The 19,848-nt window shown below is 40.8% G+C and overlaps 1 protein-coding gene across 1 annotated transcript; it reads right to left on the bottom strand.

The window, feature by feature from the left end:
* Nucleotides 1–397: 397 nt before the first annotated feature.
* LOC120936663 (P2Y purinoceptor 13-like) lies at nucleotides 398–17,656 on the bottom strand. Its single transcript, XM_040349177.1, has 3 exons — nucleotides 17,294–17,656; nucleotides 12,776–13,011; nucleotides 398–1,430 (listed from the first exon to the last, which is right to left on the bottom strand). Exon 3 carries the CDS (start codon nucleotides 1,426–1,428, stop codon nucleotides 436–438), a length of 993 nt encoding a protein of 330 aa, XP_040205111.1. The 5' UTR covers nucleotides 1,429–1,430; nucleotides 12,776–13,011; nucleotides 17,294–17,656; the 3' UTR covers nucleotides 398–435.
* Between the last annotated feature and the right edge of the window lie 2,192 nt (nucleotides 17,657–19,848).

Here is a 19,848-nt window from a genome sequence, read left to right on the forward strand (position 1 = left end):
CTTGTTAGGCTGTCGAGGAACTCGACAAGGCAAGTTTCTCCATTCCCGTCGAGGAAAAAGAAGACATGCTCTCTTTTTGGCTCGACGGGATCCTCGACAGTTTCCTCGTCGAAAAATGTACACACGACCGGTTTCCTCGGCAAAAAAAAAAATCTCAGCAAGTTTCTTGCTGGTTTTTGCCGAGAAACTCGGTCGTGTGTACGAGGCCTGAGCCATGGATCTTGAGCAAGATTGCCTACTGTTCTGAGGTCTATGGTGGGTGTATAGGGTTCAGAAGGATGTGGGAAGACGGTTGGACTAAAATGTAATAGAAATAAGAAGAAAACAACCTGAAATATTCATTACACTAGTCTTGTTCCAGCTGTTTCATAACTGGCGATGCTGTAATATACAACCACATTCTTATCTCTAAGCCAAATGTAATCTTGTTTTGGCCTACATCGTTGACTCGTTGAAGGGCGTTTCCTGGCTTGAGTTTCCTGGACTGCTAAATCCAGGTATGAGTTTTCTAAATGGCTTACAGAGAACTACATAGATGAAAGGGTCCATGAATACATTGGTGGCAGCAAGCCACAAAGTACTTTCTTTAGATAGGAATAAATTTCTGTCGATGTTACAATCTGTTATGATTCCACCCTGGCTAAATGTATAGGGTACCCTCGTAAAATGGTAGGGCGCAAAGCACAGGAAAAATACAATTACTACAACAAAAACTTTGGCTTTGGTGTTCTTTCTCGAAGCTTTGTCTTTACTGTGAGATTTTACATAAGATTCATAAACCTTTTTGCTTATTATTGTATAAAAAACTGTCATGGAAATTAAAACGGACCAAAAAATCAATTGGCTGATGTAAGTGACAGCTTTGTGCCATCCTATGCCCAGTGGAGTTTTGAGGTTAGAACAGCGGTTAACATTTTCAGGTGTTGCTTTTGTGCTGTTTAACAACATGTTAGGCATTGATAGTCCAAATATGCCGATCCACACAGACAAAGATATCCATTTAGCTATACGAAGCCGATCCATGCATCCTCTTTTGTATGGTTGTACAATCTTAAGAAAGCGATCCAATCCTATGAGTCCAAGAAGTATTATATTGACGTACATAGCCGAGTAAAATACCACTGCAGAACAACGGCAGACAAAGACTTTCACCTGCCATGGTGCAAGTTCTGAATCTGTAACTATCTTAAAAGGCAGTGCCAGGGTCATAATTATATCAGCTGCCACAGTATTTTTAAGATATACAATAAAAACACTGTTGGTAGGGACTTTGCAAAAAATACAAACGGATAGGCTGTTCATGATAACTCCAAGACAGAATGTAACTGTGTATAGAATGGGGAAGACAACTCGTTCCATTCTAATGCCCCCTGTACAGTTTTTGGACGATGATGAACTATCAGAAAAGTTGAAAATGTCAGAGTCCATGGCTGTAAGAGAATAAATTATCATATATTAGAATCACACAATATACATTAGTTTTCAGTGCATTGACTCGCAAGAAAAGTACATTAAGTCATTAAAAAAAAAAAATACATAAACCACTTTAGCCCCGGGCCTGTTTTTCAGAGTCGGTGTTTACGAGACTAAAACATATTTTTTTGCTAGAAAATTACTTAAAACCCCCAAACATTATATATTTTTTTTCTAACACCCTAGACAATAAAATGGCAGTCATTGCAATACTTTTTGTCACACCGTATTTGCGCAGTGGTCTTACAAGCGCACTTTTTTTGGAAAAAATTCACTTTTTTAAATTAAAAAATAAGACAACAATAAACTTGGCCCAATTTTTTTATATATTGTGAAAGATAATGTTACGCCGAGTAAAATGATACCCAACATGTCACGCTTAAAAATTGCGCCCGCTCGTGGCATGGCGTCAAACTTTTACCCTTAAAAATCTTGATAGGCGACATTTAAAAAATTTGTTTTGACGTCACTTCCGCCCAGCAGAGCTATGGGGACGGGCGAAGGAGATTTTTCCTTCAGTCTGGTCCCCGCTCAGCTGCCGAATGGTCCCGATCCCCTCCGCCGCTACCGACGGCTACGGTAAGCGGCGGGAGGGGGGGGGGCCTCTCCCGCCACCGATAACGGCGATCTCGCGTCGAATCCGCCGCGGAGACCGCCGTTATCGTGTACCGGACCGCCCACTGAAGAGATGAATATCTCGATTGTGGCAGCAGCTGCTGCCGTTACCGAGATATTCATCTTTAAAGTGATGACGTATAACGGCGGTGGGCGGTCGGCAAGTAGTTAAGAACAGCTGGGCAAAAGGCCATGTGCCAAAAAATACTATGGGCCAGATCCACAACCAGCGGGCTCAACGTAACTTTTGTGATTTAAGTTACACCGCCGCAAATTGCCCAAGTTAGTGCCCGATCCACAAAGCACTTACCTGGAAATTTTGCGGCGGTGCATCCTAAATCAGTCCGGCGCAAGGCGGGCCAATTCAAATGGGGCGAGTCCCATTTAAATTAGGCGCGCTCCCGCGCCGGACGTACTGCGCATGCTTCCGACGCTATTTTCCCGACGTGCTTTGCATTACGTTACGTTGCCCCGAGTTTTGTGAATCGCGACGGGTAAAAAAGAGATGCGGCGGGAAAAAAAAAAATTTGACAGCGACGCGGGAAAGACGGGTATACTTTTACATGGTGTACTAACTTTACACTTTGTAAAAGTAGCCCTATCTTTGCGACGGCAAACTAACACTAACGGCAACTTAACGAAGGGAAAAAGCTTTGTGGATCTCCGTAAGTGCTAATTTGCATACCCGACACTGGATTACGACGAGAAATGCCCCCAGCGGCGGCCACGGTACTGCATCCTACTGTAAGATCCGACAGTGTAAGTCCATTACACCTGTCGGATCTTAGGACTAGCTATGCGTAACTGATTCTATGAATCAGCCGCATAGTTAGAAACAGGGAATACGACGGCGTATCAGCAGATACGCCGTCGTATCCCTTTTGTGGATCTGGCCCTTTGTTCTTTCTAGTGGGGCTTAAAATTATAATTACACAATCCAATGTACATACAAATGAGTTGCCACCCTCCAGGAACTAACAATGCAAAGGTTTACAAAAGTTGCAAAAGTTCCTCGATGAAAGATAGATACATACATACATTATATTACCAAAAGTATTGGGACACCTGCCTTTACACACACATGAACTTTAATAGCGTCTTAGTCCATAGGGTTCAATATTGAGTTGGCCCACCCTTTGCAGCTAAACAGCTTTGACTCTTCTGGGAAGGCTGTCCACAATGTTTAGGAGTGTGTCTATGGGAATGTTTGATTGTTCTTCCAGAAGCGCATTTGTGAGGTCAGGTACTGATGTTGATAAGAAGGCCTGGCTCTCGGCTATGAGGTTAGGACTTTGTGCAGGCCAGTCAAGTTCCTCCAACCCAAACTTGCTCATCCATGTCTTTATGGACCTTGCTTTGGGCACTGGTTCGCAGTCATGGTAGAACAGGAAGGGGCCATCCCAAACTGTTCCCACAAAGTTGGGAGCAGGTAATTGTCCAAGATGTCTTGTTACGCTGATGCTTTCAGAGTTCCATTCGCTGGCCAAGCCCAACCCCTGAAAAACAACCCAACATCATAATCCGCCCTCCACCAAAAGATTTGGACCAGTGTACAAAGCAAGGTCCATAAAGACACTGATGAGCAAATTTGAGGTGGAGGAACTTGACTGGCCTGCACAGAGTCATGCCCTCAACCCAATAGAACACATTTGGGCATTTGATGAATCAGAGCAGAGACAGTGAGCCAGACCTTCTGGTCCACATCAGTACCTGACTTCACAAATGTGCTTCTGGAAGAATGGTCAAAAATTCCCATAGACACATTCCTAAACCTTGTGGACAGCCTTCCCAGAAGAGTTGGAGCTGTTATAGCTGCAAAGGGGGGCCAACTCAATATTGAACCCTACAGACTAAGACTGGGATACCATTAAAGTTCATGTGCGTGTAAAGGCAGGTGTCCCAATACTTTTGGTAATATAGTAAAGATAGATAGACACAGATGGGGGTAACTGTTTTGATATCCTAAACTTGTAGCTCACATTGAATAACTGCAGTCTGACAAAAATAAAATAAACGTCTTCACTTATAATCCAAAGGGGTGTAAAAGGGGAAATAGAGAAGCACTCTGCATGCTGCAGTGTTGTTTAGGCAGGGAATGAGGATGGTACATTCTGCCCAACATCACCTGGATATTAAAAACCTGGAACATACCTTTAACTCATTACTTCCAAAAGCACAAGACTCAACGTGGCAAATAAACAACTCTCTCTTATCACACCCTTCACTCTCTCAAGACCTAGAAAATGCCCTAAAAGAATACTTAAAAAATAATAAATCCTCAGATATATCCCCACTAACACAATGGGAAGCGCATAAGCCTGTCCTTAGAGGGTATTGCTTACGTCAAGCATCACATCAAAAGAAAGAAAAGAAAAAACTGCAACAAAAACTTGAAACTGAATTTAACAATTGTCATAATAAATTCCAATCTAGCCCTACACCGCAGAATAAAACACAACTCGAGAAAGCTAGCTTAAATCTAGACCTATTTTTATCCGAATCTGTAGATAAAACTCTTCGTAAATCCAAACAAAAATACTACTTCCAAGCCAATAAACCTGGCACTCTCCTTGCACATGCACTTAAAAAACTAAACAACCCATCCAAACCAATCCGACTGAAAATCTCCCATGATAAATATACAAGTAATCCAGTCAATATCCTTCATACCTTCCACAAACATCTCACCTCCTTGTATAAAAAAGAAGGCTCTTTCGACCAATCCTCAGCAGAAACTTTTTTTTCTCAAATAAAACTCCCTACTCTATCCCAAAGTCATTATGAAAGCCTTGAAAGCCCCATCACTCCCATTGAAATTGAACAAGCAATCAAATGCCTCAAACCTAATAAGCGTCCGGGACCAGATGGGTTTTCAGCCCTTTACTATAAAAAATTCTCACATATATTAACTCCCATGATGTTAGAAGCATTCAACTCCATCATTAATAACCAATCATTCAGATCTGAAACTCTAACAGCAATTATATCTATGATTCCTAAGCCACAATCTGATGACTCTTCCTGTGCTAATTTTAGACCTATATCGCTCTTAAATATAGATATAAAATTATTAGCAAAAGTGATTGCAACCCGATTCAATAGCATAATAGGTACCTTAATAAGTAACGACCAGGTTGGTTTTATCCCAATGCGCCAAGCAACTGATAATGTTCGTAGGGCCTTGTTGCTGATCCAAGCAGCCACTGTCACTAGACATCAAAAAAGCCTTTGACACGGTAACGTGGCCCTACGTACATTTCACTTTACAAAGATGGGGCTTTGGCCCACATTTCCTTAGTTGGGTCACATCTTTATATAATAACCCAAAGGCATACATCAAGTATGCAGGGTATAAATCAGCTATGTTCAATATTAACAGAGGCACTCGCCAGGGGTGCCCCCTCTCCCCACTGTTATTTGCCTTACTCATCGAACCCCTAGCTCAAGCTATTAGAAAAAATCCATTAATTAAAGGTATAGAACTGGCTGGCCACCATCATAAACTCTGCTTATTTGCTGATGATATTTTAATTTTCATGTCCTCCCCCCATATTACAGCTCCCAACGTTATAAACAAACTTGACCATTTTGCCCATATATCTGGATTAAAAATAAACATGCAAAAATCTATAGCTTTAAACGTTTCTTTGCCCCCAGATATACTTCAACAAGCGAAGATATCCCTCCCTTTTACATGGTCCGCGACACATCTCTCATATCTAGGTATTGTACTTACCCCTGATCTAAAAGATATTTTCTCCGCCAACTACCCCCCACTGTTACGGAAAATTTCAAATTATTTAAAGCAATGGTCCACTCTCCCCTTATCTTGGTTAGGTAAAATAAATGTTATAAAAATGACTATATTACCCAAAATGTTATATCTCTTTAGAGTTTTACCCATTCCTATTCCAGCCTACTTCCTCAGAAACCTACAACGAAAAACACAATCATTTATATGGAGCACTTTAAAATCTCGAATCTCTCCACACACCCTATACCTCCCTAAACTTAAAGGAGGTTTAGGTTTTCCAAACTTTGCCACTTATTTTCATGCTGCGCAAATAGCAAACATTCCCAAATACCATGTAAGCCACGAAATTCCACTATGGGTAGTAATTGAAACCATTGATAGCGACCCAATCTCTATACCAAATCTCATATGGTCCACCTCCTCTAACCACAAAATAATCGACAATAAGATTACAAAACATACAATCACTATTTGGGAAAGATTTAAAATGACCCAGGGTTTACAATCCCCACATGTACCCCTCATATCTTTTATGAGAAACTCAAAGTTTTACCCAGCCCTCACATTTCCTAGAACCTTCACAAGATGGATTTCAGCGGGTCTAACACAATGTTGTGACTTTTTAAAACCTGCCTCATTTAAAACATTTCCAGAAATACGTGAAAGTCATAAACTTCCGGCATCAGAAATTTTTCGCTATTTACAAATTAAAAATTTCTTTGCACCATATTTACAAGGTATAAATAAATTGAGTGACATGACGCAGTTTGAACGAATATGTAAACGAAATCCTCATTCAAGAGGACTCATTTCAATACTATATAGCCAACTAAGTACTAAGCTTACCGCAAAATTACCTTCATATGCTGAAAAATGGATGAACGACCTTGGTTTCAATATAGATATATCTACCTGGAATAAAGTATGGTCAAATACTAAAACGTCCTCCCAATATATACTTGCTATGGAAACAAATTATAAAGTTCTCATGTACTGGTATTTGGTTCCTGTTAGAATAGCAAAATTTGCTCCCCATTATTCCCCGCTTTGTTTTCGCGGCTGTGGTGATCCGGGAACACATTTACATATTTTCTGGGAGTGCCCTGTTACAAAAAATTACTGGAAAGAAATATTCCTCATGATTTCAGCAGTTTTCAAGAAATCCATTACTCCTGATCCGACTACCGCACTCCTAAATTTAAAACCGGATTGTATGTCCTATGCTCAATTTAAACTGTTCCTACAAATCACTACAGCCGCAAAGCAAACCATCTCCAAAGCTTGGAAAACAGCTACGCTTCTAGTTTCTGAAACCAGAAATAGAGTACATCAAGCCATGCTCCACTCAAAATCAGAAGCCATAACCAATGATTCCATAGACATATATGAAACAATATGGAACCCATGGGTGACCTATACTATCTCATCTAACCCAGATGATTCTCTATTGAGACCTTGGTAGGATATTGTAAGCCAATAACATTCTGGATACAGTCCCTCTATATTATTACTATCTCTATTATGTAACGATCCCGGAGCCTTTCCTCTATCCTGTACTGCCTTTCCTATCCTATTGTTTTCATCACTTTCCACTTTTTATACTCCACATTCTGTCCTTTTTCTTTCTTTTATCTCTCACTTCTTCAAATATATAGCTCAAGCTATCTCATTATATAAAATGGTAAATGTGAATATGTAAATACGATATCTAATTTTGCTCCTATTGTTTTAATATTTAACATGAATAAGATCCTTCTCCCCCCTATTTCGGTCAGTTTTTGAACCGATTCATTGCTAAAATTACAATTGCTCCATAGCTATAGTTCATATCATAATTATATCCGGTTCCATTTATATCACAATATTCTATAATATTTTATATGAGTTCAAATGCAATAGACTAACATGATTGGTTTGACTATAACCTGCTTTAATGATTCCTTTAATATTCCTCATAGGATCTACAAATATTTATTGGATTTGTCTATGTTTCAAATACTCTCTTATTACATGATACCATTTTTATTTTTCTGTAATCTTTTATTGTCAATTGTATCTACTGTTTTCTCTTTACTTTAAACCCAATAAACTAATTTGACAAAAAAAAAAAAAAAAAACCTGGAACATGGTTAAGGCATCATGAAGGAAGGCCTCCGACTTTTCACTTGCCCTAGAACAGAGCAGTTTCCAGGTCTAATGCCTTGTAAATACGATCAAAATTTCCATCGAGATAAGCTCTGACAGATTTTTCAGATGGAATTTTGTTTAAGCTGTCTTGCATGCACACTGTCACACCAAATTCCGACCATCAAGAATGCGGTGACGTACAACACTACGACGAGCTAAGAAAATTGAAGTTCAATGCTTCCGAGCATGCGTCAACTTGATTCTGAGCATGCATGTTTTTTTCTCCGTCGGAGTTCGATACAGATGAACGGAATTTCCGATAGAATGTTCTCTTTCTAAGTCCGTCGGAATTTCCGAAGGAAAAACTGTGATGGGGCACACACGGTCGGAATATCCCATGAAAAAATTCCGTCTGACTTTTTTCATCAGAAATTCTGATCGTGTGTACGAGGCATAAGTAACAGTGGAAGAAGTTTTCAGACTCTGCCTGATCCCTATAAACTGTAAATGGACCCTTAAGTCCCAGAGGACCCTTTGTGCAGCTGTACTCTCTGCACAATGCTATATCCTCCTCTGACGTGAGACAAAAATGGTGGGTGAGTTATTGCTTAGTCTAATGCCAATATATTTGCTAAAGAAGTTTTTTTACTGTGGGCTTTCATATACATAATAAATGACATAATGTACTATCACTTCTACTTCGGAATTCTGACATGCAGCAATTCAAAATGAGTTAATTGTATGTTTCACACTATAAACACATTCATGACTCAGAAGTCACTTTGTCTTGGATTGGGTGATCTTGATTCGAACAGGGTTCCTACTGTACTGCAGTGTTTGTGCTCTGTGGAAAAATATCCGTGTTTTAGTTAGAGTAGAACATCAGACAAAACCTTTTTAGCCGGATTCACAAAGACTTACTCCGACGTATCTAATGATACGCCGCATAAGTCCATGGATGCGCGTGTGATTCTGCAAAGAAGATACGCCTGAATTTCGGCTCCATCTGACCGACATAAGTCTCCTACGCCGTCGTATCTTGGGCGCATATTTACGATAGCCGCTAGGGGCGATTCCATTTATTTACGCGTCGAATATGTAAATGACCTAGATACGCAGATTCACGAACGTACTTGCGCCCGTCGCAGTAAGCTACGCCATTTGCATAAGGCGTACGTCCGGCGTAAAGTTATTCCACACAATAGCAGGTCTAAGTCATGTTAGGGTATGGACGTCGGAACAGCCGTCGTATTTTACGTAGTTTATGTAAGTCGTACGTGAATGGGGCTGGGCGTAGGTTACGTTCACGTCGTACACATTGAGCCGTCGTATCTTAGGGAGTATATGCGACGTGATTCTGAGAATGCGCACAGATGCGTCGTTCGTTCGGCCCTTCATTTACATGCGGTCACGGTTAATTTAAATGTATCACGCCCACTACCTTCCTACTTTGAATTAGGCGGGCTTACGCCGGCCAATTTACTGGGCTAGATTCAGATAGAAGTGCGGCGGCGTAACGTATCGTAGATACGTTACACCGCCGCAAGTTTTCATCGCAAGTGCCTGATTCACAAAGCACTTGCGATGAAAACTATGCCGGCGGCCTCCGGTGTAAGCCTGCGTAATTCAAAGGGGCGTGTGCCATTTAAATTAGGCGCGCTCCCGCGCCGGACCTACTGCGCATGCTCCCTTTTAAATTACCCGCCGTGCTTTGCGCGACGTGACATCATTTTTTCGAACGGCGATGTGCGTAGCGTATTTTCGTATTCCCGCACGTCTTACGCAAAAGACGTGAATTTTTAAATTTCGACGCGGGAACGACGGCCATACTTTATACAGCACATACGTGTGCTGTGTAAAGTTAAGGCACCCAAAACGACGACTAACTTTGCGACGGTAAACTAGACTAGCGGCGACGTAGCGAACGCGAAAATCCGTTGTGGATCGCCGTAACTTCTAATTTGCATACCCGACGCTGGTTTACGATGCGAACTCCCCCCAGCGGCGGCCTCGGTACTGCATCCTAAGATCCGACAGTGTAAAACAATTACACCTGTCGGATCTTAGGGATATCTATGCGTAACTGATTCTATGAATCAGTCGCATAGATACTCTGAGAGATACGACGGAGTATCTGAGATACGACGGAGTATCTGAGATACGACGGAGTATCTGAGATACGACGGAGTATCTGAGATACTCCGTCGTATCTCCACTGTGAATCTGGCCCACTGTTCTTGCCTCTCTATGTTACGTCGGCGTAGCACAAATGAGATGTGCTACGCCAATCTAATATACGCCGCTCTACCTGAATCTGGCTATTTGTTTTTATCTTTCAAATATAGGGGAGAGAACTAGTACCTCTGCATGTTTTTTAATGCTATCTGTAAGCCCAGTGGTACAATTTGCCAAACCTTCTGGTCTCTCTGCTATATATCACTGGGAAGGAATTATGGCAATTCTCTTTAGTTGGGCTCAAGATAGACAAAAATATTCTAACTTGTAGAATTGGCAAGAGTTAGGACCTATTTTTTTATCTTTGCCTTCCAATTAAGCTTGCCATACATGGATTTATTGTTTTCACATATTATTGATCGTTAATGACAGAAATGGTAAAAAATATTGTCGATCAATGATCAATGCAAATGCGCTGTCAGTTTTTTCAAACTACTTACAATCGATTTCCCTACTAATGTTTAGAAAATAATTTGATTACACAACAAAATTCCGACATGACGGATCTTTCTTTTAGCATAAAACTTTGCAATTCAAGAATCAAAATGCGACCACTAAGGCCTCGTACACACAATAGGTTAAACAGAGGACAACGGTCTGATGGACTGTTTTCATCGGTCAAAACCGATCGTGTGTGGGCCCCATAGGTTATTTAACCATCATTTAAAAAAAAGCCAACTTGCTTTAAATTTAACCGATGGATTCCTAACCGATAAGTCAAAACCGATCGTTAGTAGGCACGACCATCGGTTAAAATCGGATCGGATGGACTGATCGTGTGTACGAGGCTTAACAGTGACACCCGATTCTTGTATAGGATTCACCAAGCAGCAAGTGGGGAATAACTTTCTAACAGGGACACAGAAAGTGCTAAATATCTGGCAATCATTTCTAAACCTCCTCAGTTCTATCTAACTAAAAAAAATATTTGGGTTGATGTCCCATGATTAAGAATCTGAAAAGTAAACTTGTTTTAATGTGATTTGCCACTTTGAAGTCTTGTGTTTACCACTTTCCTTGCTTGTCCATCTTACCTGTGAAGTTGAAAACAACGGTAGTATGGTATGAGAAAAAAGTGCACTTTGTACAGTCAGGGGGTTAAAATATATCTGTATTTAATTAAAAACTTAAAGCTATTTTAGCAGCTTTACAGGACAAATAAAAAAGTAATAGAAGAGCTGAAATACATATTTTACTTTATTCGAGAAATACTATTTTATATATTGACGGACTGATCGGGTCAGCCTATAAGTTTTTTAGATGGACCCAATTGGACCATCCATTGCCCTCTATGGAGCAGCGGATGTCAACGGACATGTGTGAGTTGACACCCGCCAACATCCTATCTGCTAAAAACAGACAGATGGGGATCCATTCCCCATCTATCTCGCGGATCAGATCAGATGACAGTGGGATGTAAACGGACAGGCGATCCATTTCCATCCAACAGCCTATAGAGGACAGAGGGCTGTGTCTGCTCTACATCAGTGGACCCCACATCCAATCACTGGAAACATTTTGCCACCTTAACCTCCGCAACATTTCCAGAATTTGCCCCTTCTTGACTAACGACACCACAAAACAACTTATTCACTTCTTGGTTATTTACTGCCTTGACTACTGCAACTTCTATTATGAATGCTACTGTTAGCTTAATACACCTTACTAACCGATCCTTGACTGCTGCCCCTCTGTGCCAATCTCTTTACTTGCTTCCACTAGCCCAACGTGTAAAATTATAAATGCTATCCACAATGTACAAATCCGTCCACAACATCTCCCTGAGTTACATCACCAACCTCATCTGCAGATATCGCCCAAATCATCTGCTCTGCTCCTCCCAAGACCTCCAGCTCTCTAGCTCCCTTGTTACCTCCTCCCATACTTGCCTCCAGGACTTCTCCGAAGCCTCTGGAACTCCATACCAATGTATGCTGGTCAGCGCCTACCCTGTTCACCATAAGGCGATCCTCGAAAACTCACTTATACAGGGAAGCCTACCACACCTCCATCTAAGAACAGTACCCATCAGATCATCCCCCACAGCTATTACCTTTTGTACTACCCCCCCCCCCCCCTTCAGATTGTAAGCTCCATGAGCAGGGCCCTATTATTCCTTCTGTATTGAACTGTTTTGTAATTGAACTGTCCCCCTTTGTATTATAAAGTGTTGCGTAAACTGTTGGCGCTATATAAATCCTAAATAATAGTAATAATAATGTCCTAATGATTTATGTAAATCAGTCTATTTGCCTTTAGTAAATTAAACCCAATGTCTTTTTTTCTTCAGATTTACTTTACCAATTACTTTGAAATGCATATCACTATTTCTATAAAAAAATATTTTAATAGTTAGGGATCTGTCATTTTGTAACAACCAGAATTCCTCTTTTTACATATTAGAGCTCTGGGGCATATCCCTGACATGTTGCCCTATTGTTTCTTTTACTGCTTTGGGTATTGTCAGCTTTGCTTCAGGCTACAGGAAAACCAGAAAGAAAAGTACAACAGTAATAAAAAGACGAAGAGAAACAGAAGGGAGGACAATACATAGTCAAAGAATTTTCTTACCAGCCGTTTTTCCTTTATAGTGTTCCCAAATTCGCTTTCTCCTTTTTCCTGTTCTGTTTATGATTCCTGTCAGTAAAGTAGATCAGCTTCTTCCATTCTATTTGATGAACTGGGTATATTCCATCTCTTGGTATAGTTGAATATGATGCCGTCTTGGTGGTTTTATCTGCACACCAAACTGGCTATTACAGCAATGACTGTGTTGTTAGAATAATTTCCTGTATTGAATCCTCGTACTGTGCAACCAAAAAATGGTAAGAAGTGTGGTAAGACTCGACTACTGTACATTTACATTGCAGACCGGAATCTTAAAACCGGATTATTGTTCAGGGTCATGTGGGGTAATTAGCACAATGGGGAGTGATGGAATCTATCATTTTAGCACTTATTACACACTAAGCTACAAAGTAACATAATATAAGAAATGTTCTTATCTCCTGTGGTGAGCCATACCATTAATGATAGTCTGTCACTAATGGAAACATCAATTTTTTTAAAAAAAGCTTGGTGTTTGAAGCTTTCCTTTTCTGAGATCACTTAGGTACACTAATAGGACCACAATAGAAATGCTTTTTGGGATGTTTTATTTTTCATTTACTTGAATGCAAAAGTGTAGTGTTATTTGGAAAGCCTAGCTGCATGTTATGGAATCAGATATTCCATGCGCACATTATTGTGCTGAAACAATGTAAAACATGATTATGTTACTATATCTGCCCTTTTTATCTTTACCACCGAAAGCAAATGTACAAACTTCATGCCATTAAAGTGATTATAAAGCATCGTCCTTCAGACCGTTGTCTTCTGGCTACCCTATCGTGTGTACAAGGCCTTACAGTGAACCTGTACTGGGGAAAAGAAAGGGGCTGCAATTTTTTACCTCCTTCTAATATCCCATCATATTAAAAAGTGATTGGTCAAATGTATTTATTTTTGTGGATTGTCGTGTTCGTGTAATCCAAACACCAGACACCATTGGGGAAAAAAAATTTGGAGCGTGAATAGAAATTCACCTTTAGCTGCCAATTTCTAGTGAAGGGGTAGTTAGACAATTGATTCCAATTCGCAACTGGTTACAAAAATAAATACGAAATTCTGACTGTTTGTGTGACCACCACACCAACTGTTCTGTGCATTAGACCCTATAATTAGAAGAAAAGCAAACAGAACAAATATACGTTTGATAACGGGAACATTACCAAGTTTACACAAAACTAATATTCTATTCTATGGATGGACGCCAGTGGGATGGCCATTTACTGCTATCTAATTGGGGCTTCATCTGGGAGATTTTCTCATCACAGCAATGGAGTTTCTCTATGGATGGAGCCTTTTTCTTAAAGTTTAGTGTAAAATAAGACTCAGGTGATGAGGATAAAATAAGACTCAGGTGGTGAGGATAAAATAAGACTCAGGTGATGAGGATAAAATAAGACTCAGGTGATGAGGATATAATAAGACCCAGGTGATGAGGATAAAAGAAGACTCAGGTCATGAGAATAAAATAAGACTCAGGTGATGAAGATAAAATATGACTCAGGTGATGAGGATAAAATAAGACTCAGGCGATGAGGATAAAATAAGACTCAGGTGATGAGAATAAAATAAGACTCAGGTGATGAGGATAAAATAAGACTCAGGTGATGGGGATAAAATAAGACTCAAGTGATGAGGATAAAAGAAGACTCAAATGATGAGAATAAAAGAAGACTCAGGTGATGAGGATAAAATAAGACTCAGGTGATGAGGATAAAAGAAGACTCAGACGATGAGGATAAAATAAGACTCAAATCATGAGAATAAAATAAGACTCAGATGATGAGGATAAAAGAAGACCCAGGTGATGAGGATAAAAGAAGATTAAGGTGATGAGGATAAAATAAGACTCAAATGATGAGAATAAAATAAGACTCAGGCGATGAGGATACAATAAGACTCAGGTGATGAGGATAAAAGAAGACTCAGGTAATGAGAATAAAATTAAGACTCAAATGATGAGAATAAAATAAGACTCAAATGATGAGAATAAAATAAGACTCAGGTGATGAGAATAAAATAAGACTCAGGTGATGAGAATAAAATAAGACTCAGGTGATGGGGATAATAGAAGACTCAGGTGATGAGGATAAAAGAAGACTCAGGTGATGAGGATAAAATAAGACTCAGGTAATGAGGATAAAATAAGACTCAGGTGATGAGGATAAAAGAAGACTCAGGTGATGAGAATAAAATTAAAAGACTCAAATGATGAGAATAAAAGAAGACTCAGGTGATGAGGATAAAATAACACTCAAATGATGAGAATAAAATAAGACTCAGGCGATGAGGATAAAATAAGACTCAGGTGATGAGAATAAAATAAGACTCAGACAATGAGGATAAAATAAGACTCAGACAATGAGGATAAAATAAGACTCAGACAATGAGCATAATGCCGCGTACACACCATCACTTTTTGTGATAGAAAAAAACGACGTTTTATGTGATGTAAAAAAACTACGTATTTGAAACTTCATTTTAAAAAACGACGTAGCATACACACCATCGTTTTTTCAAATGCTCTAGCAAAGCGCCGTTACGTTCAGCACGTACAGCGGCACTCTGTTCCATTCAAGCTCGCTTCATAACTTGCTTCTGAGCATGCGCGGGTTTAAAAACGTTGTTTTAAACATCGTTTTGCCCACACACTATCATTTTAAATGACACAAAAAACGACGTTTTGAAAAACGACACAAAAAATTGAAGCATGTTTGAATTTTTTTTTTTGTTTTTCAGAAGACATAAAACAACATTTTCCCCACACAAGGTTATTTTAAATTACGTTTTTAAAAATTTTGTTTTTTTTTCATCACAAAAAGTGATGGTGTGTACGCGGCATAAGACTCAGATGATGAGAATAAAATAAGACTCGGGTGATGAGGATATAATGCCCCCGACCCCTTATCCTCTACTGGGGCAATTCGATGAATTGATCCCCCTGACCCTCATTTAACCACTTCCTGACTGCCGCATGTATATGTACGTCCACAGAATGGCACGTACAGGCAAATACATGTACGTCCTTGCCTTCTAGCGGGTGGGGGGTCCGCTACATGCGGCGGTCGGATTCCCGCATGGAGCGATCCGGGACGACGGCGCGGCTATTCGTTTATAGCCGCTCCGTCGCGATCGCTCCCCGTAGCTGAAGAACGGGGAGAGCCGTATGTAAACACGGCTTCCCCATGCTTCACTATGGTGCTGCATCAATCGAGTGATCCCTTATATAGGGAGACTCGATCAATGACGTCAGTCCTACAGCCACACCCCCCTACAGTTGTAAACACACACTAAGTGTACACTAACTCCTACAGCGCCCCCTGTGGTTAAAGCGGTGGTTCACCCTCCTTAACAACAGTGCAGCATTACATTCGGCATAGTAGCGCGAGCTACAGTATGCCGGTCTTACATTTTTTATCTCCGTACTCACTGTGCTATTGTACATTCAGGATTCCGACTCCCGCGGGGAATGGGCGTGCCTATGGAGAGGGAGGATGATTGACGGCCGGCTCTGGCACGTCATGCTCCCCGAAGACAGCCGGAGTAGGTCTCGGCTCTTCACGGCGCCTGCGCACAGGCTATGCGCAGGCGCCGTGAAGAGCCAAGCCTATTTCAGCTATTTCCGGAGAAGCGTGACGTGCCAGGGCCGGCCGTCAATCACCTTCTCTCTCCATAGGAACGCCCATTCCCCGGAATCTTCAATGTACAATAGCACAGTGAGTACGGGGATAAAAAATGTAAGACCGGCATACTGTAGCTCGCGCTACGATGCCGAATTTTATGCTAGAATAAAAAAAAAAAAAAAAAATTTTTAATAGGGTGAACCCCCGCTTTAACTCTCAAACTGCAACTGTCATTTTCACAATAAACAATGCAATTTAAATGCATTTTTTGCTGTGAAAATGACAATGGTCCCAAAAATGTGTCAAAATTGTCCGAAGTGTCCGCCATAATGTCGCAGTCACGAAAAAAATCTCTGATCGCCGCCATTAGTAGTAAAAAAAAAAAAAATTATAAAAATGCAATAAAACTTTCCCCTATTTTGTAAACGCTATAAATTTTGCGCAAACCAATCGATAAACGCCTGTTGCGATTTTTTTTACCAAAAATAGGTAGAAGAATACGTATCGGCCTAAACTGAGGAAAAAAAACATTTTATATATGTTTTTGGGGGATATTTATTATAGCAAAAAGTAAAAAATATTGTTTTGTTTTCAAAATTGTCGCTCTATTTTTGTTTATAGCGCAAAAAAAAAAAAAACGCAGAGGTGATCAAATACCACCAAAAGAAAGCTCTATTTGTGGGGAAAAAAGGACGCCAATTTTGTTTGGGAGCCACGTCGCACGACCGCGCAATTGTCTGTTAAAGCGACGCAGTGCCGAATCGCAAAACCTGGCCTGGGCATTTAGCTGCCTAAAGGTCCGGGGCTTAATCTGAACATATAGTACAATGCATATATTCGGCATAAAGAATCTACATACCTCTTCACCGTTATCCTCACATATGCTGGTGCCAGACAACACTGGTTTGTTCTCTTTGTTTTCATATTACTTCACTGGTAAACTTCTCCATTCTCAGCTTCCTTTTTCTCATGTACAGTATAACCCTCATCATAGTTAATGTGTTTGGTAAGTAATTTGTATAGTTACTATAATGACTTTTTTCATATCACACAATATTTCCAATGTGATAAAAGATCATTGTTGAAATTTTCCAGTGTATGTGTGTCGATATTAATAATGTTATAAAGTGTTTTTGCATAAAATCAGCAACCAATATACAGAACTGGTGTCATGGAGAGGGATTATAAGGCATTGGTGTTGATTTACTAAAGGCAAATAGACTGTACTGTACTCATTGCAAGTGCAGATGCCCTCATTTTCTCTTAGTGAATGTGGTGAAGCTCTGCTGATTTCCATCATCCAATCATGTGCAAGCAGTAATGCTGTTTTAGTTTCCTTGCACCTGATTGGGTATTCTTTACAAAGTGAAGCTTCACTTAGCTCTGGGGGAAATCAGCGCATCTATTTGCACAGTCTATTTGCCTTTAATAAATCAGCCAAATTATTTATGTCCTACCCCTGCTTCATTTATTTCAAAAAGCATTTTCTATCAAATTTTCTCAATTACGTTGGCATCATTCACATTGCAATATGATGTACACTCTCCTCTCTATATACCAACAATTATTTGGTACTAGGACTCCTTGTTGCCTTCCTCTAGGGAGAGGTGTCTGAGCTTGGATGCAGCTGACTGCGTTTAGGCTCAGAAATTCATCCATAAGGCCCCTTTCACACTGGAGCGGGGGCGGCGTCGGCAGAAAAGCGCCGCTATATATAGCAGCGCTTTACCGTCAATTTCGCAGCACTATTTGGCCGCTAGCGGAGGCGGTTTTACGGTGGTATAGCCGCGGTGCCCCATTTAGGCCAATATTGACATATTGGCCTAAATTGATGAGGAAATTAGATTTTAGATTTTTTTTTATTGGGTATGTTTTATAGCAGAAAATGAAAAATATATATATTTTTCAAAATGTACGTATTTTTTTTTATGGCGCAAAAAAATAAAAACCGCAGTAGGGCATGTACATTTTTTAACCACTTAAGACCCGGACCAATATGCAGGTAAAGGATGCAAACATACGAAGGAAACTTGGACAGCCGCACTCCAAAAATGTTCTTTTAATTAAAATCGATCACAAAATAAACATGCCACAGCAAAAAAATTTGAACAAAAGCTAAGGTTTCGCACTGTAGCTTCAGTGCTTAGTCATAGCTAGTACAGCTATGACTAAGCACTGAAGCTACAGTTAGCTTTTGTTCCAATTTTTTTGCTGTGGCATGTTTATTTTGTGATCGATTTTAATTAAAAGAACATTTTTGGAGTGCAGCTGTCCAAGTTTCCTTCGTATTTTTGCATCACTATTGCATTGCCGGCACCCATGGTTTGGTTCCAGTGAGGAGGTTCTTTGAAGACTACTGATAGGTTATTTTCTCATGCAGGTAAAGGACCTGACCCCTTTTTGCGATTCGGCACTGCGTCGCTTTAACTGACAATTGCGCGATCGTGCGACGTGGCTCCCAAACAAAATTGGTGTCCTTTTTTTCCCCACAAATAGAGCTTTCTTTTGGTGGTATTTGATCACCTCTGCGTTTTTTATTTTTATACACACCGCTCTTTCACCGCTCCAAAGATGCTGATAGCAAGAATTTTATTACCGCCCTCGGGGCTTTCACACTAGAGAGACAGCGGCGGCTGGTTCAGGTCAGTTTGCAGGCGCTATTTTGAGCGTTAGCGCCTGCAAACCGTCCCAGTGTGAAAGGGGGTCTAACCGCGGCTTTACTCTCTGTATCTCTGTATTTGGCTACATGCGAACAGCAGTGGCCGCTGTCAGCCCGCCATTAGTTTAACCACTTGCCGACCACCCACCGCAGTTATACTGTGGCAAGGTGTTTCGGCTGCGCGAATCTCCATACCCATATAGCGGTTTGTGCACTAGCTTCCGTGGGGGGCACGAACTGGTTGGACAGTGGCGGAGCCAGTTAGCGGGTCCGGCGTGGATCTGCCAAAGTAAACAAGGCAGATCTCCTTCCTAAGAGCCAGTTCACACTGGGGCGACTCGTTAGGCGGCTCAGCCGCCTGACGAGTCGCGTCCCATTCAATGCAATGGAACCATTCTAATAGAAGCGACGCAAGTCGCTCCGACTTAGAAAAAGGTTCCTGCACGACTTCGGGGGCGGCTCGGGGCAGCCTGCATTGACTTCTATACAGAAGTCGTTTTGCTGGTCGTCTCTGAAGTCGTCCTCAGGACGACTTGCAGAGTCGCCCCCGAAGTCGTGTCGCGGGAGTGTGAACCGGCTCTTACTGGGGATCACACAGATATCTGTCTTTCTGTTATGCAGAAAGACAGATCTCTGTGTTATCCCAGGCAGCCCATCCCCCATACAGTTAGTAAACACACCCAGGGAACACAGTTAACCCCTTGATCGCCCCTGATGTTAACTCCTTCCCTGCCAGTGTCATTAGTACAATGTCA

Source organism: Rana temporaria, chromosome 4 (genome assembly GCF_905171775.1).
Source record: "Rana temporaria chromosome 4, aRanTem1.1, whole genome shotgun sequence".
NCBI lineage: Eukaryota > Metazoa > Chordata > Amphibia > Anura > Ranidae > Rana > Rana temporaria.

Bases quoted from the DNA above. Each gene is read 5' to 3' on its own strand.
- LOC120936663 (XM_040349177.1), bottom strand. From the start codon at position 1,428: ATGGACTCTGACATTTTCAACTTTTCTGATAGTTCATCATCGTCCAAA.